Source organism: Aulostomus chinensis, chromosome 9, assembly GCF_037954235.1.
Source record: "Aulostomus chinensis isolate RoL2024-O1b breed Wild chromosome 9, RoL_Achi_v1.0, whole genome shotgun sequence".
NCBI classification, from domain to species: Eukaryota; Metazoa; Chordata; class Actinopteri; order Syngnathiformes; family Aulostomidae; genus Aulostomus; species Aulostomus chinensis.
This window is the reverse complement of record NC_141328.1, coordinates 29919396-29946146: the sequence shown is the minus strand read 5'-3', so window position 1 is coordinate 29946146 and position 26751 is coordinate 29919396. Positions and strand designations below refer to the sequence as shown.

The following is a 26751-nucleotide window of genomic DNA, read 5'->3' as shown; positions in this document are numbered from 1 at the left end:
ATTCCTTCTGTTCATGGTAACGATGGCCATGGCTTCTGGTGCTGTCAAACATGTCTAAGATTTCATCTCCCACACCACTGAAGACAGACCAGGACCTTCATGTTGGACTGCAGTTGTGGGTTACCTGGCCCGATGACCTGGCACCCGAGAGTAGGTCCCTGCGGTCACTGAGCTCACCTGGCTGGAGTAAACTGCCCACTGTCCATGTGACCGTTTTGGTTCTTACTCACTGATTGCAGGATTTGCATCATGGACACAAAGCTGAATGACATTACACCATAAAATGACCCGATTCATGGTCCTCACACCTGTTGATCTTGGGCTTTGTTAGTTCAACGCTGAAAAGATCAATGATGAAATGTGAATTTTGTATATTCAGTTCACTAACACGATTGTTGTCCCCAGAGGACAATTGTGGTGCCGCGCGTTCACCAGGGGGACGCTTGGTGGGAATTCTTGTTGTTGTTGTTGTTGTTGTTGTTGTTGTTGTTGCCAACAGTCACAGAAGCTGAGGCCTGACGCACCTCGTGCAGGAGCCATCGAACGGCAGACGGACTGGCTGCTGCATACAGGAGGAAACCTTTTAATGCTGTCAACGGAGAAACTACAGCTGTCATTCATTCACCGCTTCACTCAGTTGTTTCTGGTGCAGCAGCGACACCCAGTGGCAGAATCGTAAACTGCACGAGTACAGTAGCTGAGTACCAGTTAAAAACTGCAGACACTTGCTTCCGTGACCATCAAGTTTTATTACAGGATGTGAGGAAGAAATGGCAGGTGAGGTTTTGTCTGAGAGGAGAGCAGTTACAAAGGTCAACATGTCACTGCTCTGGTTTGTATTCAGAGTACCAGCACAAACGGGATCTTGCAGACATTTCTGTTTCCAATACGTCTACGAGGTAATCTTCAGTGTATACATCTACTTTAGTGTACCGTTAAACATGCAGGTTAATCTAATTGGAGCTTGTTCACCTTGCTACTGTGTGGTGTGCTGGTCCGTGATGTGATTACACTGAATCTACAGTAGTAACCTCAAGGACGAGATGTAAGAAAAAAAAAAAACATGCTAGCATGAGTCAAATTTTGCTACGGAAAGATTTCCTGGTGTCAAAGCAACTCAGAGAGTCAACCACCTTTAATTCGTGCTCAGTGACACTTTCAGGGCCAAACGGCTCTGGAGATGCAAAGTGCAACGAAGGACAAAAGCATGAATGAGAGCACATGCAGCCACGATGGGATGGAAATCACTAAAACAATGACTGAAGACCTGAGGATGGCGACAGAAGAGAAGCACGGCCTTGAGAGCAGTAATCATGACGGCCAAACAAACGGCTGGAGTTAAATGCTGTTGCTTAGAGGCTTTGGACGCACGGCTGAATGCACTTTATACCATCACTCCAGCAAATGGCACTTTTGAAAATTTTGATTTCACAGCTTTTCATGTGAGTAAATGCACATTCCATCAGACAATGAAACGTGAACGAGGCTGATGAAAGTAAACTGGCACAGAGCGGTGAGAAGGCCACTATGCATGAGACTTTGTTCAGAGAGAAAGTAAAGCAAGTCTTTTCACAGTATCATTCGATGTTAAGTGACTGAAAAAAAATAAATCCTGAAAAATCCTAAATGTGTTCCACCGCCTTCTGTATAAAGATGCAGAAAATTTAACCCTCCAAAAGAAGTTGGAGGTCAGGTTCAAAAACTACAAACACAGATGCACCCAGATTATGGCTGAAGCAGATTAATAAACCTCAACATCTCTCCAGTTTATTCACATTCCATCATGTTCCATCACGCAACAGGAAAAATGTAAAAATAAGGATGTCTACAACCAGGTGTGGGCGGGCCGAGAGCCGTTCCCTGGACCTGAGCCTGCTCTGACTATGTACAAGAACGAGTGCACTTCATGAGCACAAGTCAGGCGCAGCCTGGACTCGTCTCGCACTCACCACCATTCACTCACAGGGACTCACGCGAGATCACGCAGAAAAGAAAGACGCTGTCAAAGGAAGCAAGTCTAAATCCCACTGTAGCGTGGCTGTGCAGGTGGACATGGACAACAAATATATATTACATCTTTATACACATGACAGGGGGGCGGGCACAGTGAGCTTTCCTGACTAATCGTGGACACGCTGCAAAGATTTAGAGGACCCGGGATCTCTTGCTGGCCAGTGAACCATGCTGAAAGAGACAAGAGACAGTGCATCGTGAGACAAAGTCCCCCTCGGCTCAGAGGACATGATGAACAAATCACAGAGAAGCTCGGAAATGTGTTTTTCTGCTCGTTCCTTCATTTCGATGTTTGACTTTCACGGTGCAGAGATGAAAGTGACACCCGGAGCCTGCCATCATCAGGCCAGTGATAGTTTGTGTAACAGGGCTGGGTTATCAACCTCCAAACTTTCATGGCACCACACAAACTGCTTCGATGCCATCAGCACTGAGGGACGCTTTGTCATTCACACCAAATTTTTATGCCATAAAACGTCTGAGTGGATGAACGCCAGCACGCAGAAACAGACTAAATGGGAGAATCCACATTTTGGTCAGCTGATCTATATTTTCACCTCATGAAACTGTTGAGTTGGTAAAAATGCCAAGGAGCATTAAAGAAAAATAAACAAGATTTGTAATTTAACGTTCATTACATTAAATTTGATTTTAAAGTTCGCCAGTGTCAAGCTGGAGGTATGGTGGAAGAGCAGGATCTGCCACTGAGGGGCTGCTGTCATGGTGTCTTCCAGAGTGTGACAAGCCACTTCATTATCACCTGACAGCTGCAAGGTGGACAGTGACAACAGATGTTCTGGTGGAGTCGGAGACCACTTTTGCACTGGAGATCAAGTTTCACCTGGACTGATATGGATTCAGTTATTAATTCTGGAGATTTTAACAAGGGTGAAGGAGTGGATATCCTCTTAGATGGGATTTGTTGAGGTAATTTTCATTTCTGTCTTTTTGAAAATACAAAATATATATATAATTCTAGCCCATTGGAAGTCTTAAAGCAGCAAGCCTGCTGGGAGCGTGAGAGAACCGCAGCTGTTCAGCACATTCACAATGTTTCCAGAAACCAAAGCCTCACTTGAACCTACTTTAGCCTGCTTGTAAAAGTGCGGGGCCAACTCCACCAGCCAGGACGACTCCACTGCAGTCACATCACGCATGTAGTACTTGGATGTCTGCACCACTTCGTTGAAGACAACCCTGCAGAGGAGTCACGTCAGTGCCAGCAGAAGAAACCTGGGAACCTTCATGGATTACGAGCTGTTTTGAGTAGCTGAGCTTTTTTTTAAGCTTTTTTAGTGCGTATCCTTTAATTATATTATCTGGGCAGATTCCCTGCATTCCATATCTGTACAATAATGAAGAAGCTGCAAGTTGCAAAAGAAGAACGTACAAGGAAAACGAACTGACCATTTAGGAGGTTTCTCTCCAAACAGCACAGAGTTGGGGTGGATGTGAAGCTCACGATCGTCCCGTAAGGTCCTGGCAGAGCAGCAGAAAGAAGAGTGTGACAAGCAACTCAGAAGAAATCAACTCCTTGTAGCTGAGAGGTAAAGAGAAGGCTCACCGGTAGGAACCAGAATGGTGGATGCGGGCTGCATTCGCGAAAAACCCAGAGACGATGCATCTCAAGATCACATCTGGATCACCTGAGGAAGAAGCGGCGATGCAACGCAGTCAGTCACCTTTCTTTGTTCGACACGTTTGCCCTAATGATACGTTCCAGTTGAAGTTCCGAAGTTGGAATTTCCAAGTTCCCAGCTGGAAAGTGTGAGGATCCTCACTCCTCGGTTAGGGTTAAGAGACACACTGGCAACTCATGCCAACACCCTCAGGTTTCAGCCTCCCTGCTGGTGCATACAGCCACATAGAGCAGTTGCTATGTTTGCTAAGGCAGAGTACACAAAACCGTGGAGTGTTGACAACACAGCTGGTACTGTCATGTGATCAACAATGTGCTCTTCTTTTACGACCCGTGCATCTTCGACTGGAACACAGGCAGCTTTCATTCAAACCTGAAACAAGAGACTATGTCAACACACGTTTTATCAGTGGAACGAAAAAACCTTCAACATACCTTCACTGGAGGTGCGCAGCACCTTAAACTTGTTCATGAGTCGTCGGAGCTGCTCTCGTACGGTCACGGCGCGCTGCAGACCCTTGTAATTGAGAAAGTGTTCCTGACACCACTGGGAGCTCTTCTGGTGCTGCAGATGAGAGGAGAGCCTTTGACAGTCCTGATAAGACTTCTGGCTTAGCAAAGTTCAGCATTTTCTGAGCTATAAACACTCACACACGCAGTCACACACCTTCATGAAGGCTTCGTACACGTTCAGCATGGTGAGGTGGTCTCCCTCGGCAACTGCAAACTTCCTGTGCTCACGAGCCTGCAGGGTGTGATATCAGTTCAGGATGATTGGCAGGCACACAAAGCATTTCTGACAAATATATAACACTGGAATGTCTGTTTTCATTTACCGCGACTTTCTTTTGATTGGGTGGCACAACAAAAATATTCTGAATCTGCATCATTGCTGCTATGGTAACAATTTCTTTTGAGCAGCCAAAGTTTCCCGACTCCAGGAGCATCTTGGCAAACATGGGACTGAGGGGAAACTCTGCCATGCGCACACCCATGGGATCAGTCAAACGGCCGTAATGGTCCAGACCTGAGCACAGGCACACAAACAGCTGGTTCACATTCTCGACCGGGGAGCCAGGACACGCGAGCTTGAAGTTGCTTCTGTTCTCTACACCGGTGGCTTCTTACCTCCCAGAGCATAAAGCAGTTCCAGAGCCTGAACCATGGTCTGAGCTGGAGGGGGCTGCACAAACAGGCATGTTCAATTCAACAGTTGCAATATTTTCCATTGAGACAGAATTAACTGGCCTACTTTTAGAGTCTTGCCATTAAATCTTTAACAACACAAACAGAAAATCACAACATTAATTTTATGGTTTCTATGCATTTTTAGCCAGAGGCCGTTCTTGCTGATTAAAATGTAAAGCACAATTTCTTTCACAGTGGGTGAACACATCTCCGCCCCCCATGGATGCAGAGTGAGCCACTCACAGAGAGAAAGCTGAACCGTAGAACGTTGTCGATGCCTAAAGCCTTGAGCTGCAGGATGACAGGGGCCAAATTGGTGCGCTGCATCTCTGGCACGGTGGAGGCCGGCAGCTTCTCAAAGTCCTCCTCTGATGAACCAAGAGAGGAAATAAAACACACTCAAAGACAAACAAATGGCAAGACATTCCAAAGGAGGAGGACCACACACACACACACACACACACACACACACCTGTGTAGAGTCTGAAGCACTTCCCTGGTCGGTTGCGCCCGGCTCTCCCAGCCCTCTGACTGGCTGAAGCTTTGGAGATGGGCGTGACCACCAGCGATTCAATGGCGGTGGAGGGATTATAGGCTCGCAGTTTCACAAAAGCACAATCGATGACGAACACGACTCCACTGATGGTGATGGAGGTCTCAGCTATGTTGGTGGCCACCACCACCTGGAGGACACATCAGACGTCACTCCCAGTCAGAGCCAACATTCCAAGTTTAACAGTTCACACACCTGCTTGTGACATTTGTGACAGTCGTAAAGTTTACAATCCAACTTTTGCTGTATTTGACAGCCAATTATTATGATCAGAAGAAAATGTCTTGAGGTCTGGGGATGTGCCTGTCCAGCAGACGCACGATTTGACATTCACTGGGAACTATTCAACAATTCTCCAAGGGCAAAGCTAATGTGCTGTGTGTGTGTGTACATGTGTGTGTGTGTGCGCGTTTTCTGTGGATACAGAGTATTTCACAAAACTTTTGTTTTCCCATGGAACCAAAAACGAGGCATAGAACTGGGGTTGTGTATTGAACGGTTCAGTTTTGGTTTGGTCTGACATCCCTGGTTAATTACACAGGATCTGCTCATTCAGAGTTGTTGTCATGGCAACATCACTCTGGGGAAGTGAGGCTCCAACGTCGAGGGCTGCCATGGTTTGGTTGCCTGTCCATGTTACCTGAGATGGTCGCTCTCATCTACCTTGCGAACTGATGAGGGCACCCGCTCAAAGACCTTCATCTGATCAGCATACGGTAGACCAGAGTACATCGGCAGAATTCTCAAGTGTTTCTTCATGCCGTATCTTGACAGAGACCTGGCCTGCTCCTGCAGGAGGGACGCCACCTTCTCCACCTCTTCCTGAGGGGACGGTTCGGACGGTTTGAGAAGACCATTAGAAGCAGATGAGCAGGTGCTTGTGTTTGTCTGCAGGCTGTGCTAAGCAAATATATCAACGGTGGAAAAGTGTTGAGAAAATGGCAACTAACCTGCCCAGTGAGGAAAGCCAGGACATCGCCATCATCCTCAGTCTCATGTATCTTCATCACCGTCTCCACAGTGGCCTTCACGTAGTCTGGGACAGGACTGAGAGCAAAGCAGAGACACTAGAGGAGCACTTAGAGACTCCACATCCTCAGACTGCATTCTATCTGATGACTACCTGACAGTGTAGAAGATGTCCACTGGGAAAGTACGTCCCTCCACTGTGAGAATCCCACATGTGTCCTTGTTAGGGTCTCCAGACTCATTCAAGTTGAAGAATTCGTGAAATTTCTTCAAACAACAGCGCAGTCACAGTTAAAATGCCTCATTCACCAGATGATCATACAACAATCATACCAAGTTTTTGGGCAAACCAGTTCTTGTCCATCGTCTAAAGAGACAGACAAGAGGATAGAGAGCTTTCTTTGGGGAGCTGAGACCCAGGCTAGTTAGCTTAGCACAATGACTGGTAGTGGGTGGAAGTGCTAGCATCAGCTAGCTCAGGTCCAGGCTAGTTAGCTTAGCCCAATGGCTGGTAGTGGGTGGGAAGTGTTAGCATCAGCTAGCTCAGGTCCAGGATGCTGGTGTGTCCAGCAGGAACCCTCCTCCTCATCAACATCAGTAGCAGCAGTCGCTCTTCTAGTCCTCAACAAACGTTTGGTTCTGTTGACCCAAGTTCCAGTGGAGCTTTGGAGGTGCTGCGTCAAATCACTGCTCCCAGTCAGGAAAGTAGTTCCGGCTACGTGTCTGATTCTACCACTACAACGTCTCCTCATGTTAAACTGGTATTCATCACCAAGGTTACCACAACCCTCCTGATATTAATGCAGGCAGAGAGGGAGCTATGCTAACACTTCCCACCCACTACCAGTCACTGTGCTAAGCTAACTGGCAGTCAACCGGTGTCTTGGGAGGATGGCAAATAAGTTTTGTGTTCCTTTATTTAAGCAGTGGAAGTTAATATTCTCCTTTCATCAGCTGGTGTTCCACAGATATGCTGTGGTAGAACAAGGAAGTACGATCGTTGCCCTCGATCTGATGTACGTCACTCAGCAAACGCTTCCAAAAGACTAAACAACCTGCATGTGTGGATAAAAGAATGTTTGCTTCAAAAGCAGACGTCCGGCATGACGTTTCTGCTGACGTGAAATGCTGAGCACAGTTGTGGCCTCATTGTGTCTGTCTTTCATCGCTGTAGCGAAGGTGTCAGGACAATGTGATCTGACCTGACATTGACTTTTCCTCCATCTTTGTTTCCCTTTTCTCACTACTCAAGCATATCTGCTCATCTTAATGATGATGTCACCTTGGCATCCAGGGTGGCAGAAGCCACAATCAGCCGCAGGTCTCGCCGTTTCCTCTGAATCTGTTGCAAAAACAGCATTCCTGAGATGGTTTTCAAGTAAATATTCAAGTTCGACTGTTCCAGATTCAGACAGCTTTACCTTCTTCAGCAGCCCGATCGCTATGTCTGTGTACAGCGTCCTCTCATGTGCTTCATCCAGCATCAAAACGCTGCAGATGAAAGCACAACACAGAACCTTAGAACTCCTTCAGGAGAAGCCTGGTCAGCACAACCTGTGACTGTTTACCTGTAATTCTTCAACAGAGGATCAGTCATCATCTCTCGCACCAACATGCCATCTGTAAGAAACTGAAGCACAGATGCGCTCTAACGGCTGTCCAACTGAAGGGAACGGGTTCCGAACCACTCCGGGACCTTGTTTGAACCAGTCGGAGCATTTTCAAAATTATTTGTTCAACCAAATTAGTTTTGCAGCAAACCTGGAAAATATTGTTTTTTTGTTGCCAGCTGTGAAGCCACTGCAGGAATGGAAACACTGGAGGACACAGGAGGCGGCCGCGGTCGACTCAGGCTCGTTCACGCTGAAGCTAACCCCATTTGTTTCTCATACCAGATTTATCTCACATTAGATCCTTTTCTGTCCAGACAAACGTGATGAGATGAGATGGTCACGTCCAGATCTCTCTCTCTATCTGCAGACAGGACGGATCTAGACGGCCCATTTCCATGGACAAAAGGTCGGTGAGTGACACAAAAATCTCACGTGGGTTTTTCGCTGTTCAGACTGTCCACATCATCAGAATACGCCAAAATCAGATTGAAGCAGGCAATTTAGCGAATCAGGCTACAGCCCCTCTGCGCACGGTGCAGGGGCCGGTGAACAAAGCCAAGATTCAGAATGTGTAGAACAGCAGGGGTTCCAGAACCTGCACCACTCTGGTGGGAAAAGAGCGAGTGAGGAGCTGGACGGAGACGAACACACGAAGGTTGGGGATACCTTGATCCTTGTGGCGAGGGGGTCAGAGCAGTCATCGAATCTGATCGTGTAGCCCACCTCATGTCCCAGCAGGGCGCCCCGCTCCTCTGCAACACGGCCCGCTACCTGTCATCCAGAGCCAGGAGAAGGTCATTCAACCATGTCCTTCAGGAGAAATGATTTTCCTGAAGGGAAACGACAAGGAGGAAAGGCGCCGAGCAATGACAGGACGAGCAGAGCACTTACAGAGATGGCGGCCACACGTCGAGGCTGCGTCACCCCGATCACCTTCCCCTCGGCAGCCCAGCCGGCCTCCAGCAGGTACTGAGACGAGGCAGGTCCAAAAAGAGAAGCAGCTCAGAAGGAGGTGGATTTGCTGAACAGCAGCTTAAGTACAGAAATGAGGTCCTGGCTGATGTGGCCAGAACCCTGAGGCACCAGGCCACAGAGCCCGGAGGCCACGGAGCCCGGAGCCCGGAGGCCACGGAGCCCGGAGCCCGGAGGCCACGGAGCCCGGAGGCCACGGAGCCCAGAGAACAGGTCAAGGAGTGGAACCCCCGAGGGGTCCCAGTGCTGGCAGCAGGATCCATGCCGGGTCCCTACTCTTCCGTTTGTTACTCTGGGAACAGACTCATAGGTGGGAACTAACCTGAGGGATCTGGGTCGTCTTCCCACATCCGGTTTCCCCCACCACGATGACCGTCTGGTAACTCTCCACCAAGTACAGGATGTTGTTCCTGTGCTGGATAGAAAACAGTTACACGTCGCTTGACAGCCGCCTCACGCACAGACCCGACCCGCCCCGCCAGCACCGCGTTTGCCAACCTTGAAGACGGGGAGTTTCTGTCTCTGCTTCTCGATGGACAGGGCGGTGTGCGGGTTGAAGACGACCGGGGAGCCGGTGGTCTCGGTGTTGAGCTCCCGCTCCTCGGAGACCCCCGGAGCCTCGGACCCTAGAGGGAGAGCAGAGAAAGACCTTCAGCTGGGAGTTCCTGGTGTCGTAGAGCTGCGTGTCGAACTTTCTGCTCAGTGTTTGATTTCGGCAGGTTACTTCGATCCCGCAGTGAGCCGAGCGGAGCCGCAGTTGTCACGCAGCTGCGAGTTTGCGGCTGGGCTCGGCGGAGCCGCGGACCGATCCGGCCGGTCCGGTCCGGTCCGGTCCGGTCTGGTCCGCGGCTCCGCTCCGTGCACCGCAGCCCCAATATCTTGTAGCGAATTCAGCCGTCGCTCGGTTTTGGCTCCTACTTACCCGGCTTCCAGAATTTCATCGTGGAGAGGGGACCCGCCATCTTGGCTTCTACGTCACATACTTTTTCGCCCTTGCGAATGACGTCACGATCCTGACTCGAGCTGGAGAGTCTTATGAATGTTGGAAATGTCGTTTTTAAAATTTCTATTCGGTTATTGTGTTTTTAGGCGTATTTGGTTTGTTAAACTTACATGGAAGATAGAATATGTGTACTGATCTGTGACGTCACCCCCGGAGGAGGATCAGGGCCGTTTTTTAATAATTTTTTTGTCTACATTATTCGTAAAATGATGGTACTGTTGATATATAATTAATGAACGAGGGACCATTAGATACATTTTGAGGGCCAAGTTTGACTATTTTATTCAGATAAAGTAAATATGATACATTTTGAGAAGTCAGGGATTTTATTTTTCAAAACAAAAAAAGTCACGTGCCCCAGATCTTCCTTCATGTCCCTCTGTACCTGCCCCCAGGTCAAAAGGTCGGCTCCTCCTGGGCTCCCTAACCCAGCTGGAAGCATCTGTGCCAGACACCACTGCCCTGTCCCCTGCTGGGGCTCCAGTCTGAAAACATCAGTCAAGGATCCACTAAGACCTGACTGAGGTACCTGGGGTTCTTGTAACAACCAATCGTTACTTGGAGCCGATGTGACGTTACTATTGATCACCGCCGGCGCTCCTCCTCCTCCACTGGAGGACCAAATAAATCCTGATGACTCCTGCGTCCTCCTTTCACAGGCTCACATCCAGGAACCTTCCACGAGGCTCATTTGAGCTGAACGTGAGCGTTCATCAGTGGAGGAACACGACCGAGCTCATTCCCCTCAGCACGGCTGTTGGGGAAGAAGCACTCAGGGCCGTCTTGGCTCAGTTTCATGAGCGGAGCAGCTCAAGAGGAAGGCAGGGCAATCACTCTGTCCGCAGTCTGTAGACACAGATTTCCCCAAAATGAATAATCCAACAAATATACTTAAACATGTAAATAAATAAACTTGTACAATCTCTTTGAAAATGGAGGCTAAATAAAGCCAATGTTTAATGAGTCCCAAAAGATTTGATCAGAAAATACAATCCTTTTCAACACCGGCTGTGCATTTAACGGCATCATTACAATAACTCTGCAAGAACCGTTTCAAAAGCTCTCGACTATAAAATACTGAGAAATATGTTACACCAGACGAGATACAATGCAAGTACAAATAAACCTGTGTGAGACAAGGAGGTTGTGACAAAAAGAGGACGTTGTAGAGAATTTATGCACAACTTAATTCCAAAACAGGTAAGACTTTGATCTGGAAGCTACAAGTGAGGGGGAAAATTAAATGATTTCTACCTTTCTAACTGATGTCATTCATAAATGACACATCTACAGTCACAGCAGTGCAGACCAGGTTTAGCTTAAATCTGAGCATTAGCATCTGAGACCAAGATGAGCGTCACCCCCCAGCTCAAAGGTTTGGATGGATCGATCGTTTGATGAGCTCCTGCTCCTCCGTTCCCGGGTTGATACGTCCATCTCTTCGCCACTGCTTCCTCAAATCTTAGACGCAGCACAGATGAGATTCCAGATGTTGCAGAGGGAACAATGGCTGTCAGGGTCTGAGCCACCGACTGTGTTCCTCCTTCAGATCCTCAGACTTTTTCAAAGACATCATGTATAGCAGTGAAATTGCAAGAGACATTTAACAGTGGAGCCACATTATAAACCGCTTCCAGTTTTAAACAGAACGATTTCCAATTTAAAGGCAACACTCATGGACACATTTTACTGCCCACTTCTGAAGCAGCACTCATCCGGGATAGGAGAGTGGACAGAGGCCCTGTGGACGTCTGTGTGGGGTTCTGTCACCGCACTGATCCAACAGAAGCAGAGCTGCAGCCCATCAAAGCAAAACTGTTCACTCTGTGCTGTGTAGCGTTTTCTCAAAGGTGATGATGAAGGCCTGAGGACCAAAATATGACATATCGAAGGTAACGAAGGACACCAGACCAGAAATTAATGCATTTAAACGTGTTCATCATTGTGGTCTTGTAGGATCTTGATACTGACACTAGGATTCCCATGATGCACTGCACACTAAAGAGTCTGACTGAATGTTGGGGCAGCAACAGCTCTCAGGCCATGGACTCCTGGGTCTTGACAACTGACTTCAACAAAAATGTTCTTATCAAGTGTCCAACGAATTCCTCTCAGTCAAAATGGAGAGCTGTGTAGAAGATGATCCAGACCACCTGGAAGAGACAAGACAGTGACCATCAAGCCACGCCGTGATGTCACCACAGCCAGGGAGGGACTACGTCCATGGCCTCATAGGTCTAGGCCAGGGGTGTCAAACTGGTCCAGTAAGGGCCGGTGTGGCTGCAGGTTTTCATTCCACCCCAGCAAAAGCAACACCTGATTCTACTTAAATCAACTAAGCTGTGTCCTCACAGCTCAGTTGTTGGATCAGGTGTTGCTTTTGCTGGGGTGGAATGAAAACCTGCAGCCACACCGGCCCTTACTGGACCAGCTTGACACCCCTGGTCTAGACTGAAACACACAGACAGGATCCATATACATTTTTAACAACAGAGCTGCATCACTTTTCCACACTAAAGGAACATGTTCGCACAGGGTTATGGAATTACGAGAATGAGCCAACACTTCCAATATTCAGGTTTACGCTGTGTGCTCATCTTCCTGGGAAGTGGAAGGTGTTCCGGACTTTTACCGTCTTCAGCGGTGCAGACAGGAAGGTAGAGGAGTCTCGTCGGCTCCACCAGTCTGGTGGCATTTCAGTGCCATACTGGTGTGACGTCACTCACCTGATCCTGAGGGGGTTCTTCATGACTTTTGTAGGTGATTAAATGAGGAGGAGCTGCTGTTCTGTAGCCAGCAGTGTGTGTGTGTGTGTGTGTGTGTGTGTGTGTGTGACCCCTCAGCCTCCTACGGTCCCCAGGGTCAACGGGGTCATTTACAGGCTCACTACTCTGGAGGAACATTCTTCAAACTCAACTTTAATACACAAATCAAGACATGTTTAGTTCCTCTGCTGCACTCGGAAGATCTCCAGCTGAACCATGTTCTGTGTTCTGCTGCTGCAGGACTCTTTTAGAGACAAGTAGCACTGAAAGACGACAAGGAACCCAGAACATCCAAGAACACACACTCTGACCCAACTGCACACTCATCCGTGACTGACCAGCGTCGAGCCTGGTACCAGGTTCACCAGCTCGGATCTGACTGCTGCGTGACCCCGTCAGTTCTTCAATAAGGTAAACTGTTGTTTTGGAGGTCCTGCCCTCAGCAGGACTCACTAACTAACGGACTATTCCACAGCCTAAACATCACCAAGTTAAACGCACCTGTAAACTATTACCCAGGTAAGAGATGAGCTCCTCATTTTCCAGCTGAAACTATCAAAACCCTGTTGCAACGGATGATGTGCAGGCTGTCAACCAGGTTCTTTACTCTGAATTTCAAAAACTATTAAAAAAGAAAACGAGTCAGGTTCTTCAGAGGAGTTTCCATGGAATACCCACCAGGAACAGAGCAAAAGATGTCATGAAGCCTTCTTTGGTGAGCTCCCACGTCCCACCATACTCCTCCTCGTCAATCTGCTGAAAGCTGCTGAAGTAAACATACAGGACGCCGGCGTTGATGATGCAGAATCTAGGGAGGCAACCACATGAGGGGATTAGGGATTCTGTCACTTCTTCAATAAAACCACTGATGTGACTTGGAACCTTCACTTACATGGCGATTCCCAGAAACCCTTTCAGAGGAGCGACACCCCATATCACACCCAGGATGACTGCGATAATTTGCCGGAGCCAATAAATCACGTCTAAAAACTCGTCCTGCAAAGAGAGAGCAGAACCTGGATCCAGTTGATGTGCCAAGATGGACTTTAGGATTGAGGCTCAGTGTGTGACAATTCTCTTCATTTCATGATCTTATTCTGATATTTTTAATGTGTCTGATGGAAAAACATGACCAGAGGATATCAGGGAAGGGTCTCGTGTTCCAGCCAGAGGCTCAGATTCATTTCTTTTGCCTCAAAATCTGTTACAGAACCGCCGTCTCAGCTGGGCTCCATCCGCGGGAAGTGTGGCGGACGGGGCGACGAAACGGAACCAACTAACTGCTCCAGCTGAACTTTGCTTCGGTATGCAATTCGGCATTAAAGAATCCAACTGATCCGGAACCACCAACGACTCTCGTGTTCGTCCTGTCAGAGGACCGCTGACATGAACCCAGCCAGCCGCGGGTGGGGGTTAGCCTGGCAGCTAGCTGCTGCTAGCCCGCCTTTATACACGCATGACAACAAACCGGGAGCAAACAACTGCTTAGAAACCTGCAGTGACTTCTCGAACAGTAGGAGGGTCACGTGACTGACCTTCTCCTCCCAGACGGCGTTGCTGCTGAGCGCTTTGCTCCATGTGGTCTGCTTCACACCTCCATTCAGCAGGTGACTTTCCTCTTTCCGCTTCGAGCTGCTCGTCATTCTTTGCTCTATTCTTTGGTTCTGACGTCGAGAAGTGACTTTACAAACGTAGTACCGTAGATGTCCGGCAGTGAAGTACTGCGACTACTATCAGGGCATTAACGCAGAGTAACACACCGCTTAGATTCCAGTCACCAACCTCTCAGGCCATCTGAGCATGCGCAATCCCATCTGACCCCGTCAGAAACAGCCAATCAGAAAGTGCGACGTTTCTGCGCTCGATCGAGGGAAACTCGGTAAAACCTACAGCGACACCAAATGGCGAATATCTGCCATCGCACCATGTTCAGAGAAATCAGGAGCACCAGGGTTAAAAATACTACTACTACTACCACTACTACTACTACACCACTCTTCCAGGAAGTAATGCATTTAATTGAATCAATTCATTTTCAGGATCTGAGACCCCACAGGTAAACCTTCATAAAATGATTAATAAAACAGTATAAACTGACATAACTAGTGTTCTGATTCACAAATGTCACCCCCCACACACACACACTCGTCCTTGAATGTGTTTGAATCAGTCAACGTGTGATGTTTGCACCAAGTGGGTTTATATAATCAATGACATCAAATTGCCACTGTCCTGAGACCTGTGCAAACACTCGCCTCCTTCATCTTCCCTACCTGCCAACTCCTCGCCAGCGTCTCCTGTCGCCACTGCTCAGCAGACGGCTCGCTTCTGAGGCGAGAGCAACTTTGAGATTCAAGCTAATGATGAGCTGAAATGATTGAGAAGTTCTTAAGAAAGAGGGATTTGTCCTTTTATAGAATACATGGCAAACTACATCACTTTCACTTAAGGACTTCAAGACTAAAATCAGATGGACCAACTTAAATGTACCATTACCTTGAAGAATGAACGGCTCTGGTGTATCTTAACTCAGAGAGTCAAGATTCCTATTTTGTTACATAAAATGGTGGATACACAATATAACCCCACGTATGCTAAATTAACCCAAAATTAAATAATTGACAAATTAATTTTGTAGAGAAATAACTTGAAAAAATCAAATGGCCTAAATCCCTTAAATATGAAGTACATATCAATTTATGGTTATTTCAGTTTTTTGTTAGAGTCTAAACATTGAGCCTTGCTTCTCTCAGGGAAATGAGAAGGTGAGTCATCCTCCTTTCACCATCTTGCTAGCTAGCTTAGCACACACTATATTGTCAATTTAAAAAACATATAAAACTACAGTAAGTGTGGTTGGTTTAACAAACATGCTTTTTGGGGGGAAGGGGGTACATTTATTTGCCGTCTCTCCTCTGTGTCTATCACTGAGACCCTCAGAGACCAGCTGATCACTTGTTAGCTTAGCACAGTGACTGGTAGTGGGTGGGAAGTGTTAGCGTAGCTGCGTCTCTGCCTGCATTAATATCAGGAGGGTTGTGGTAACCTTGGTGATGAATACCAGTTTAACATGAGGAGACGTTGTAGTGGTAGAATCAGACACGTAGCCGGAACTACTTTCCTGACTGGGAGCAGGGATTTGACGCAGCACCTCCAAAGCTCCACTGGAACTTGGGTCAACAGAACCAAAGGTTTGTTGAGGACTAGAAGAGCGACTGCTGCTACTGATGAGGAGGAGGAGGAGGATTCCTGCTGGACACACCAGCATCCTGGACCTGAGCTAGCTGATGCTAACACTTCCCACCCACTACCAGCCATTGGGCTAAGCTAACTAGCCTGGACCAGAGCTAGCTGATGCGAACACTTCCCACCCACGACCAGCCATTGGGCTAAGCTAACTAGCCTGGACCTGAGCTAGCTGAAGCTAACACTTCCCATCCACTACCAGTCACTGTGCTGAGCTAACTGGCAGTGAGTGCTGTAGGACTCAGCTCGCTAATGCACACAGAGGAGCGTCTCCGCCCTCTTGGCCGGCTCTGACAGGAGGGCACATACATGACTTCCCAAACAGTTGCAAGTTCATTCAACAAACCACAATAAATGAAGTTTAGTCAGCATGACACACTTGAAATCTGCTTGGAAAGACGTTTTGGAGAAGGGTGCACCCTCTCACCTGGCTCTGCAGCCTGTGACGTATACCCCCCCCCCCCCCACACACACACACACACACACACACAACTCGGGGTGTTCCTTTAATTTCAAGCATTTACAGGGTGTTCGACGCAGAGCACCGTTGGTGTACTGTCTCTTTAAGAGATGTCACCTGGATGGACAGGTGTGTAACATCATATTGACTCCGGACAGTCAGCTTTTGGCGGCTTAGGCAAACTTGACCGCGACCCTCCTGATGTGTCGAGATGTCTGACTCACTTCTGCTCTCAGCACGGCGGAGCTCGAGCTCTCACGCCAACTCCACCGTCAGTGACGTCTGCATCACGTGTCCGTCTCTTCCCTCGGTACGTCTGTCGTATTTTCCTCCTCTTCGCTGCCTGCTGTAACGGTGGAGTCGGACGAAATAAACAAGCGCGGAGAGGGGGACCGCGGTCGGGACCAGCCGGGCTCCGGGTCGTTCGTCAGCAGATGGACCGGGGGCTTCCACCTCGAACTCCCGTCAGCTCCCGCCTCCTCTGAGCCCACATCACCACCAACTACAGAAGCCTGCGCGAGCTCGCGGTCCGCTCCGACTCGCCGAGGTGAGTCCGCCGCCCTCGCGCTCGTTCCCGCACACCTTCCCCGCCGCGGAGCCTCACCTCAGCGGCTCCGGACAGCTGCGTGTCGCCTGCTTAAAATGGCGACAGCCGACCGAGGCGAGAGAGCGGCCCCGGGGCTGGGGGCTCGCCTTTCCCTCCGCTGCGAGTTGGTTCCCAGGTTCCGACCCGTCGGAGTGGAGCCCGCCAAGTTAGAGCTCAGTCCGCCGAACTCCAGCAGAAGACGAACACGCGGCGTCTCCGGGAGCGTTGACGCCGCCGCGCCGGAGACTGACGTGACGCTCTTTGTTGCTCCGCCGGCTCTCCCGGGTCGGACTCACCCCGACTCGGTTCCGTTCAGCCCACAACTGGATGTTGTCTGCTCACACAAAACGAGTGTGTGTGTTTGTTTGTTGTGTAGGAAACAAAAGCTGTGACAACTTTTATCGTTGTCACGTGTTGACAGTGAGCAAGCTTCGTTCGCAGTTGTGGGTTTGCGGGAGTCTGTTGTCTTGGTGATTTGTGTGTGTGTGTGTGTGTGTGTGTGTGTGAGAGAGAGAGAGAGAGACAGAGAGAGAGAGAGAGACTCCAGGCTTGAGGGGTCCCATAACTGCTCGTTTGTCTCCGATGCTCCGGTGAGTCTGGAGTGCTGCTAATCCAGCGTCTCTCCATCACCATTGGTAGAGTGACAATAATCCTATAATAAGAGCCCCTCCCCCTCACCTGCCCCTCTGCGCTTCACCTGACATGAGTTGAATGTTTGTATGAAAGGTTTTGTTTCACCTGTCCATGTCTGGTGTGTGCCTGTGACTCATGTCCTGGTCATTTACCTGCAGACCTCAGGCACCGCCCCCGCCAGCTGCTAGCCTGGCCCCAGGCTCAGCAGCAGCCTCTGCTCTGCTTGGCTGGTTAGCAGCTTGTGATGTCAGCCATTTTAGGTTGGACAGCACAGGGCTCCGCCATTTCTCTCTACCCACCCCCCCCCCCCCCCCCCACTAGCAAGACAGCAACCCTCTAACGCATGTCCTGGCAGCGGCCACAGCAATGCAGCCCAAGCAGCCATCGGCTCCCTGACCTGAGATCAGCCGTGCTGGGACTGGGATGGAGGGACACAGAAGGAGCTCAGGCATGAGGCCCCCCTGGTGGTGCCAGTATTACAGCAGTGGCCAGAGGTTCAGGTGTATGGAACATTTATTAGTTGTAGGTGAGGGAACCCTGGAAATGATTGACAGGTGGGGGCCGGGGGTCGTGGTGCATGACGGTAATGAGCTTCAGCGCTCTTGAGGCAGATGCGCCGCTTCACTTCTGGCCTCCTCCTGGGTTTCAGTGCTGCTCAGGTCACTGCTGAACACCACAGATGAGAGGACATGGACTGAGCTAACAGGAAGAGATGGCATCAGCTCGGGCCAAGAGCGGCCGTAGCAACGGCGGCCACACCTCACTGGAAGACATCAACACCGTGTGAGGGAGGCACTGAAATAGGAGCAGGGCAGGGACGCTCCAAATTCCAGTCACAGGGGTGTGTGGAACAAACAAGCCCCAGTAGAGCCAGGACTGGATGGCATGGGAGGTGTGTGTGTGTTTATACACACACATTCTTTAGAGAAATGAGCTGGGGGGGGGGGGGGGTTGCCATGGGGACAGTAACACACCATTGGTGCTCCTGACCTGTCTCCCTGGGCCTTAACTTGCTGGGGGGGGGGTTGGAGATGCAGAGAGCCGTTCTACTGTGCGCCAGTCCTACCGTGCAGGTCCTTGACGAGATGATCTGTTAGCATGTAGCAGGCCTGCTGGTGTGAGCGCTGCTATTATTGGCCTGTACTCAGAGGACGGGGGGATGAAAGGAGGTCGCGCTGTGCCGGGCCCCTGACGTGGCGCCATGATACAGGTTATGAACCAGGAGCACAAAAACATGGTGGCTGTGTCACTGTGAGATCTGACTCTCACACACAGGAATAATAGCAGCCTTGATACCTCTGTAAACAAGCCTCACGCACACAGGCATCCACCCCCGCACACCACACACACACACACACACACACCCCCTCCACACTCTCACAGGAAACCCACACATGCAAATGCTGACACACAGAGAAGACAGAAACCCACCACATGGTCATTCGCCATATTTAAGACGTGCTTTCGACTGATGTTCTCATACCAGGAGACACACGCTGGTCCGGCCTCGATGGGAGCCGTCCACGTTGGTTGGGTCCTCTGCTAACCAGCAGTTAGCTTGCCTTGCTCAGGTGCAGCGGGTCATCAGTGTGTGGTGTGACTCGCCAGCTGTTGAGGGGATTTTAAACTTCCTTGTTGTGGTTGAATTATTTTGAGTCGGTGAGTTTACTGTGCTCAGACGCTGAAGAGCTCCGGTCGGAACATTCCAGGCTTTGCAGAGCAGGAGGAGGGTTGGAGCGTGTGATTGCAGTTCGGAGCAAGACGGGGGTGTTGAGGAGCAGAGGTAGGGGGGGCAGTCCTCACTGAACACCTCAGCGCTTCCTCCACCAGTTACCACCCCTCCTTCCCTTGCCTCCTTACCCCAAACTGGCTGCCCATCCCCCATCTTCCACTCCCATTCGCCCCCACTCTCACCCAGCAGAACCACGTAATGGATGGCTGAGACTGCCCACCCATAAGCCTTTGTGCTTGTGTGTCATGTGACTAGCCTGCCTTGGCAGAGCGGTGCCCCCTGATGCAGAACTGAATGGTAGTGGAGCACAACAGCTCAGTCTGAGGGCAGTTTCTGGGGGGGGGGGGCATGTTCCATGGATGGGGCATCGCCTCACTTCAGTTGCCTGTAAACTCGGACACCACGGCAGCCATGTTTTATCTCGTTAATCGTTTATTTCGCGATTGAAAACACGATACTCCTTGTCCTCTATGAAGCCTGGCTTCACTCAGTATCTCACTTTTACTTGTGGGTTGAACCTTTGAAACGTCCCATCACACCCCCACGGGGCTCTGGAGCGAATGTACCGCGAGCGTGAGAGCGAAGGAGGCTTCTTGTATGATAACCTAACATGTGCAGCTCAGATGAGACAAGCAGTGTTTCACTGCTTCCGTCAGAGGGGAGGAGCTTATTTTAGCTTCAGCTGTCTACCGCCAAGTCGCCTCGGAAGTAGGAGCGTCTGCTCAATGAGGCTTCAGGGTTTACCTGTTGAACTTCCGTGAACAGCTGTGAGGTTTGGCTGCTCTCTCCGAGAGGTGTCATGTGAGCGTCATTGCCCTCGAGCTGTCCATCAGTGCATCCCTCCCTCTGTGCCCGGGGGAAGGCAGTTAAGGAGGGAGGGAGGGCCAAACTCCTCCGCAGGCAGCTTCGTCAGGTGAATATCGACATTCATTACGGAGGTTTGTGTGTTTCTGTTGTGGTGTTGGTTGTTTGGCGAGAGCTCCATATTCCTGCAGCCTCGCTCAGTCTCCAAGCAGCCGTGTAAGTGAGCATGTCTGCAGCAGTATTTGGCGAGGTGGGCAGCGAAGCAAGAGACTGAGGATTTTGAAGGACTGTCTCTGTGGGGGTGTGTCTGAGCGAGGGGAAGTGAGACATAGTTGTGTGGGGGAGGGGAGAGACGAAGAGTGGAGGACAGGAGCTCTCCCACTGTAGTCAAGAAGGAGTTTCACAGGCTGAGGAAGCTGAGGAGGAGATTGGTTATTTTTTCCTGGATTTTGAAGGTTCAGCGGACTGTCAGGTGTGGAGGAAGATGCTGCTCTGTCCTCTTTTATACATTCATGGCTTTTTATTTAACTGAACTACTCAACAAATTCCAGGTCCAGCCTTTGTTGACTGGTGTTTTTTTCCATTTGCAGGTTTCCGCTAGACAACGGTGAGAACTACAAGTGGGCCTGCAGACATGCTCCACCATCATCCCCCTTCTTTTCCTGGTCTATAGCACCCAACACTCATACCCCAGCCCCTCCCTCACTTTCAGCCCATCCTTCCCACCACCATGGCCAGCAAGAGAAAGTCTACTACACCATGTATGATCCCCAGCAAGATCCTGCACACCTCAGAGGACACTGAACAGGACACTCCAGTTCTTCTGCACCAGACCAGGACTTCTGGAGGAGGCAGATACAGCCCTTCAGATCCAGGAGAGTCTTCCCAACCAGACACAGGGGACTCTGTCAAAGATGGTGCAGGCACTTATACCTGTAAGCCTTGTAGCTTTGAAACTCACGACCTTAACTTGTTCTTGGATCACGTGTACAGCGGGCACACAGACTTCCGTGCTGACCCGAGTTTCCTTTGTGTGAACTGTGGGGTCTCAGCACCCAAGTTTGAGGGCCTGGCCCTGCATAACGCCAGGCTTCACGCCAGCTTGTTAAACACCAATCTGCAGCTGAGGAAGCGGGACAGGAGGTTGGTGGTCGAGCAGAATCTAGTGAGCGGGACGGAGACGGGGAAGGATATCGAGATCTCCATCACCAAAACCCCCATCATGAGGATGCTGAAGGGCAAATCTGAACCTAAAAGGATAGTCGTGTCTCACTTGGTCGCTGACGAGTCCTCTTCAGACACCCACTCCGTCTCCGCCACCAGAGAGACTGAAAGAAAAGAGACCACTTCAGTGACGGTTACACATGTTCCCACAATCGTCCACAATGGAACCACCAAGGTCACTCTGCCCTCAGCAATCCAGATAGTCAACGGCTCTGGAGCCCTACCAATGCTCAAGACCCCCATCACACAGGTACCCTCTACCTCCTAATAGCTCGCTGTGATTTCAATTGGATCGTCCATATTTGTTATTTAGATTGTTTAAATCTGCCATTTTAAATTTGTAGGTGGTCTCTGTGGTTCAGAACAGGAGCCTCAGTCAGTCTGCTCCCATCACAGCCTCCTCAGATCTCCCTTCATCTTCTTCCAAAAATCTCCCCAAGGTAAGTGAATGAGTTCTTTGTTATGCCAGTGTTGTGAAAGGTTCACGTGGATAAAGGTAATCGCCACTTTCACACTGGGATTCAACAATATTGCTGTAAAATGTGCCTGTTGTTGTGAGGCTTTGTTTGTTTACACCCAGCCGGCAGCATCAGCCGCCCCAGCGTGTGAATTTTTACCTCAGCAGAGGTGCGACGTGTGACCAGTGCTGTAGTTCCTCTTCAAGTCTGTGTGTCAAAGCGGCGAATGCTGCATGACTTCCTGCTCTCATTCCCTCCATTTTCCCTCCCAGGTGATGATCCCTTTGAGCAGCATCCCCACCTACAGTGCCTCCATGGACTCCTCCTCTTTCTTGAAGACCTCGTTCAGCAAGTTCCCATATCCCACCAAGGCTGAGCTCTGCTACCTGACGGTGGTCACGAAGTTCCCCGAAGAGCAGATCAAGATCTGGTTCACTGCCCAGAGACTTAAACAAGGGATCAGCTGGTCTCCTGAGGAGATCGAGGAGGCCAGGAGGAAGATGTTCAACACCATCATCCAGACGACACCCAGCAGCTCACAGAGCCAAACCCAGAGTCACCACAGCCCGGCTCAGCATACAATCACTGTCCTGCCTGCCTCACTGGGGGCTGCTGGGATACCTCACATCCTGCAGGGCTCACTTGTCAGCCAAGGGGGTGTAATTGTCACACAGCCTGTTGTGGCCAATGGTATTCAGGTCAGCAGTGCTCCTGTGGCCCTGGCCGTCACACCTAAGCCCCAGGCAGCAGCCCGGCCCATGATGCAGGCCCGACCTACTGCAGCGCTGGTGGCAGACAAAGGCATCAGCATGGTGGTGGGGGCAGTGGGCAGTAGTAGCAGCAGGAGTGGAGGAGGGGGCACCAGCAGTGTCATCAGCAGCACCCAAGCCAGTGTCATGAATCTCAGTTTAGGAAGCAGTAATCCCAGTAAGGTGACTGGTGTCAACGGTAAACAGAGCAGCACTTCCAGTGACGGTAAGAAGGCTGAAGTCAGCAAAGCTGCAAACAGCAGCCCGGCGCAGCGGGACAGTAAAGCTACCACAAACAGCAAGAATACCTCCACCGGCAAAACAGGCAGCGATGGACAAAAAAAGAGCAAAGAGACAAATGGTGGCAAGAGAAAAACAAACGCCACAAGCACAGAGGATTTTGAGCCGGATCCATGTGACTCTTTGAACATCACTATGGAGGATTCCTCTTCTCCTGGTTCCAAATCTTCCTCCTCCTCTCCTGCAGCGACCACCAGCGGTGGTGTGAATGCGTTCCTGGATCCAAGTTTCCTCAAGGGGAAGAAGTCTCAGGAGCAGCTCGGTGCTCTCAAGGACAGTTTTCTGGCCTGCCAGTTTCCTGACCAGGAAGAGGTGGAGCGCCTCATCTCTCTGACTGGGCTCACAGTACGGGAAGTCCGCAAGTGGTTCAGCGACCGGCGCTACCACTATCGCAACCTCAAGGGAATACGCACCAGCACAGGTGCACAGAATAGGTCAGCAGTGGGGTTGCCAGGGAGCGGCGCTGCTGGTAACGCCAACCTTGTGGATGTGTCTGAAAGCAGCGGCGGCAGTAACTCGGGAGCAAAATCCCCCCAACACAGCTCGGCACCTCTGAGTCCAGCAGCAGCTCCTACTCCCACCTCTCCCTCCACACCCTCTCGCCGACACCCAAGACCTCCCTCCCCTGATTTCACAGCAATCCGCTACAAGGAGAGGGAACCACACCAGGTAAGGCAGAAATGCTGGCAATGATTTTCTGTAATTTGTCTGTTTTCCCAAGTTATTTATTGACTGTTGTCATTGTGTGGGGTGCAGCTGAAGGCGCTTGAGGCCAGCTTTGCTCAGGACTCCGAACCATCAGGAGAAGAAGTGGACAGACTGCGATTTGAGACCAAGATGACCAGGAGGGAGATCCACGGCTGGTTTGCTGAGAGGAGGAAGAGAATGGCAGCTGAGAAGAAGAGAGAGGAGGCAGAACGAGCATTGAGAGAGGAAGAGGAGGAGATGGAAGTTGATGAAGAGAAACAAAAAGAAGACGCTTTAGGAGAACTGAAAGTTAACCCTATTAAAATAAATCTGAAGATGCTGAAGGTGACGGAGGCCAATGGCAAAGCAGAGGGCGAAGTGTTGGACTCCCCATCTGTTTCCATCCAAGCCCACAGCGCCCCAGCTTCCTCCTCAGGCCCCACCTCCAAAGCATCCCAATCTTCCACCCCATCTCTGAAACCTTCCCACGCCCCCAAACCTGCAACCGTCCGAGGTAAGAAGACAGTGGAGCAGCTGCACCTGCTCAAACAAGCCTACGCCCGGACTCAGTGGCCTAGCGCCACCCAGTATGACGAGCTGATCTCAGCTACGGGACTGCCCAGACCCGAGGTGGTGCGCTGGTTCGGGGACTGCCGGTACATGCAGAAGAACAGCCAGCTTAAGTGGTTGGAGTCTTACCAGAATATGGTTCTGGAGGAGGATCTTCAGAAGGGGGACACAAAGATGCTCCAGGCCGACGTTGACGTCCACAGCCAGGAGGACACACAGGTACTGAGGACGAGCAGTGGGTTTGTAAATGAATTATTGCAGTACCGTCAACATCATGGATCAGTCAAAGTGTGTGTGTGTGTGTGTGTGTGTTCTTGTACTTGTTACCTAGTGAGGACTAGAATTAGTATCTAACCAACAGAGTGAGGACATTTTAGTCGGTCCTCACATCTTCAAAGGACCGTTTGAAGGTCAAGACTTGGTTTTAGGGTCGAGGTTAGAATCAGGTTCTGGTCAGGTTTAGGGTCAGGCAGTCAGTTGAGATGGTTAGGGGGAGGGGCTAGAGAATGTATTACGTCAATGAAAGTCCTCACAAAGATACAAGGACGTGTGTGTCTGCCAGCTTAATGTCACACTTGGAAATGATCTGTGAGCTTGTTTGTTCACCAGCTGTGGAAAAAGAACTCAGCTTCAGTTTGAGCAGTGAAGCCCCGAGATCATGAAATAAAGAACCCTTTTTTTAAAGATAAAGTTCTCTCTCAAAAACATGATTTAAAATACCAGGAGTCACCAAAGCAGGTGGCGAGTTTCCGTGTCAGGAATTCTCCTCTGCTGTGGTGCTGCTGGACTGATGAATGAGCTCGGAAATCTGCTGCTGTTACTTCAAGGCCAGAAGTCAGTCTGGTTCAACAGAGGTGAAACCAGAAGGTGAAGCATGTGCAGACACAGGATTCTGATAAATGGTGGATAAACCATAGAACCCAGCTCGTTTATGCAAAGATGGGATCACTTGGGTTGGTGTCCTTGTTGTCATTAACAGCAACAAAGTAACAGATTTTTCTCCACTCCCAGTTGCAGGAACTGGCTCAAGCTAGTGGTTTGACTGCAGACTTGGTGCAACAATGGTTCTCCACCAAGGCTTCTTTAACCCAGATGGAACAAACTGGTGCTGCTCATTCAACAGAACCACAAACAGCACCCAGCGCTGCAGCTGAGCCTCCCACAACTGACTCCGCCACTCTGGAGCCTCGGCCAGGAGGAGGGCAGGAGGAGAAAATAGAACCGTCGGTGTGTGGCGTCGAGGAGGCCAACGCCAACCGGACTGTGACTCCCACTAAAGGTAGTCTCCGTGTCCGGACTGGCCCGTGTGTGTGCGCATGTGTGTATTTTTTAATTTCTTTGCTTTTCTGCAGGAACCGACTGAAGAGGCTTTTTGTCCAAGGACGAACTTCAGTGCAGGAGGTCTTTGTGTCGGCAGATGTGGTTGTAACATGATCACTGGATGGAACTGGGCCCTGAAACCAACCCTCCCCCTCCTTTCCCTAGAGCCAGGAATCACCTCCCCCACTTTGAGATGATGGATGCTGAAGCCACGAGCGTGCCCTCATGCACCCACCAGCTCCCAGTACCCTCCCCTCCACTCCACTGTTTGCCCTTTACTTCCAGTGAACGGTGTGGGAGTGGTGGAGGAGAGAAGGGTGGGGCTGGTGGTGTTTTCAGCCTGCTGTGATGAAGGGAAAAGGGAGACGATTGGTCGAGATTGACCTGAGCAGATGTTGATGTGGGGCTGGGTGGAGACCGGGATCGGTGCTGGTCAGAGGTGGTTTGGGGGTTCGAGACCTGTTCAGCTGTGCTACCGGGTGTTTCTATTGGCCTTAAATCGAACGCCTCCAGGGTGTCACCGTCGTTATCGTGCTTGCAGCTGATGCTGTTGTCCTGACGGGAAACGGCGCCGATGTCTCTTTGTACTCTTTTCTTATCTGTACATAATTTTCAGTTAGGTTTGTTCTGGAATTCAACCATCCAGAGAGGGAAAGAACTTTGTTGTGTCCAAACAAAAAGTAGGTGAGAAAATGTTGGATGGTGGGATCCTGTTTTGTTGTAGCATCAAGTGGTTCTTTACGTCACTGATGTGTACGTACGTTTGTTTTTATGGAACTTTCTAATGAAATAAATTTGACTGTAAAACTACTGTGAACTTTCTCCTGAGTTCCATACTTAGACTTGATGTATAATTTTTACAGATTGTATTTGCAGAATAAACAGAATGTATTCAATTTTTGGCTTTGTGTTTGATTGCAGTCTTAAGACAAGACATTCAGTGTGAAAGGGCAGGAAGTGCAAGTGGAACCTCGACTAAAGACTGAAAACATTACTCATTTTTGCAGTTGATGAAAAGTAAATGAGCTTCAGCTCAGCTTCTTATAAAAAAAAAAAACCTTTGGCCCAGAAATTCCTTGGAAAAGTCAGAATGATGCAGATTCCCTAAAATTAAAATACAGAAGCTGGAGGTGAAATATTTGGCGTTTTTGCCTGAAAAGCGTTCATCAACTGGCTAATATGAGCAACAAGTTTGTATCTTTGCTTCCCTGCATGTGACATCAAACTCAGCTTTCAGTAAATCGTTTCTATTGTGACAAATGAGGCA

General features: G+C 49.8%; 3 protein-coding genes across 5 annotated transcripts; 1 reads left to right on the top strand and 2 right to left on the bottom strand.

Moving 5' to 3' along the window:
- Positions 1 to 728: 728 nt before the first annotated feature.
- On the bottom strand, positions 729 to 9940 carry dhx35 (DEAH-box helicase 35). Its single transcript, XM_086214996.1, has 21 exons — positions 9870 to 9940; positions 9446 to 9573; positions 9270 to 9362; positions 8867 to 8944; positions 8642 to 8746; positions 7931 to 7992; positions 7784 to 7853; positions 7645 to 7704; positions 6517 to 6629; positions 6344 to 6440; positions 6057 to 6215; positions 5313 to 5523; positions 5084 to 5208; positions 4781 to 4835; positions 4489 to 4679; positions 4320 to 4397; positions 4088 to 4217; positions 3578 to 3659; positions 3421 to 3492; positions 3099 to 3210; positions 729 to 2184 (listed from the first exon to the last, which is right to left on the bottom strand). The coding sequence occupies exons 1-21, from the start codon at positions 9907 to 9909 to the stop codon at positions 2146 to 2148; spliced, it is 2100 nt and encodes a 699-aa protein (XP_086071122.1). The 5' UTR covers positions 9910 to 9940; the 3' UTR covers positions 729 to 2145.
- A 937-nt stretch (positions 9941 to 10877) lies between these two features.
- Positions 10878 to 14542, bottom strand: rab5if (RAB5 interacting factor). The gene is made up of 4 exons (XM_086214997.1): positions 14251 to 14542; positions 13608 to 13711; positions 13394 to 13523; positions 10878 to 12103 (listed from the first exon to the last, which is right to left on the bottom strand). Exons 1-4 carry the CDS (start codon positions 14356 to 14358, stop codon positions 12062 to 12064), a joined length of 384 nt encoding a protein of 127 aa, XP_086071123.1. The 5' UTR covers positions 14359 to 14542; the 3' UTR covers positions 10878 to 12061.
- Positions 14543 to 16508: 1966 nt separating this feature from the next.
- Positions 16509 to 26294, top strand: zhx3b (zinc fingers and homeoboxes 3b). 3 transcript variants are annotated; one of them, XM_086214993.1, is made up of 7 exons: positions 16509 to 16968; positions 20767 to 21650; positions 21745 to 21840; positions 22131 to 23576; positions 23664 to 24383; positions 25176 to 25443; positions 25517 to 26294. In XM_086214993.1, the coding sequence occupies exons 2-7, from the start codon at positions 20907 to 20909 to the stop codon at positions 25525 to 25527; spliced, it is 3285 nt and encodes a 1094-aa protein (XP_086071119.1). In that variant the 5' UTR covers positions 16509 to 16968; positions 20767 to 20906; the 3' UTR covers positions 25528 to 26294. The 3 variants fall into 3 exon arrangements, with proteins under 3 accessions (XP_086071119.1, XP_086071121.1, XP_086071120.1); XM_086214995.1 differs by lacking the exon at positions 16509 to 16968 and adding an exon at positions 20135 to 20285; XM_086214994.1 differs by lacking the exon at positions 16509 to 16968 and adding an exon at positions 20545 to 20648.
- The last annotated feature ends 457 nt before the right edge of the window (positions 26295 to 26751 follow it).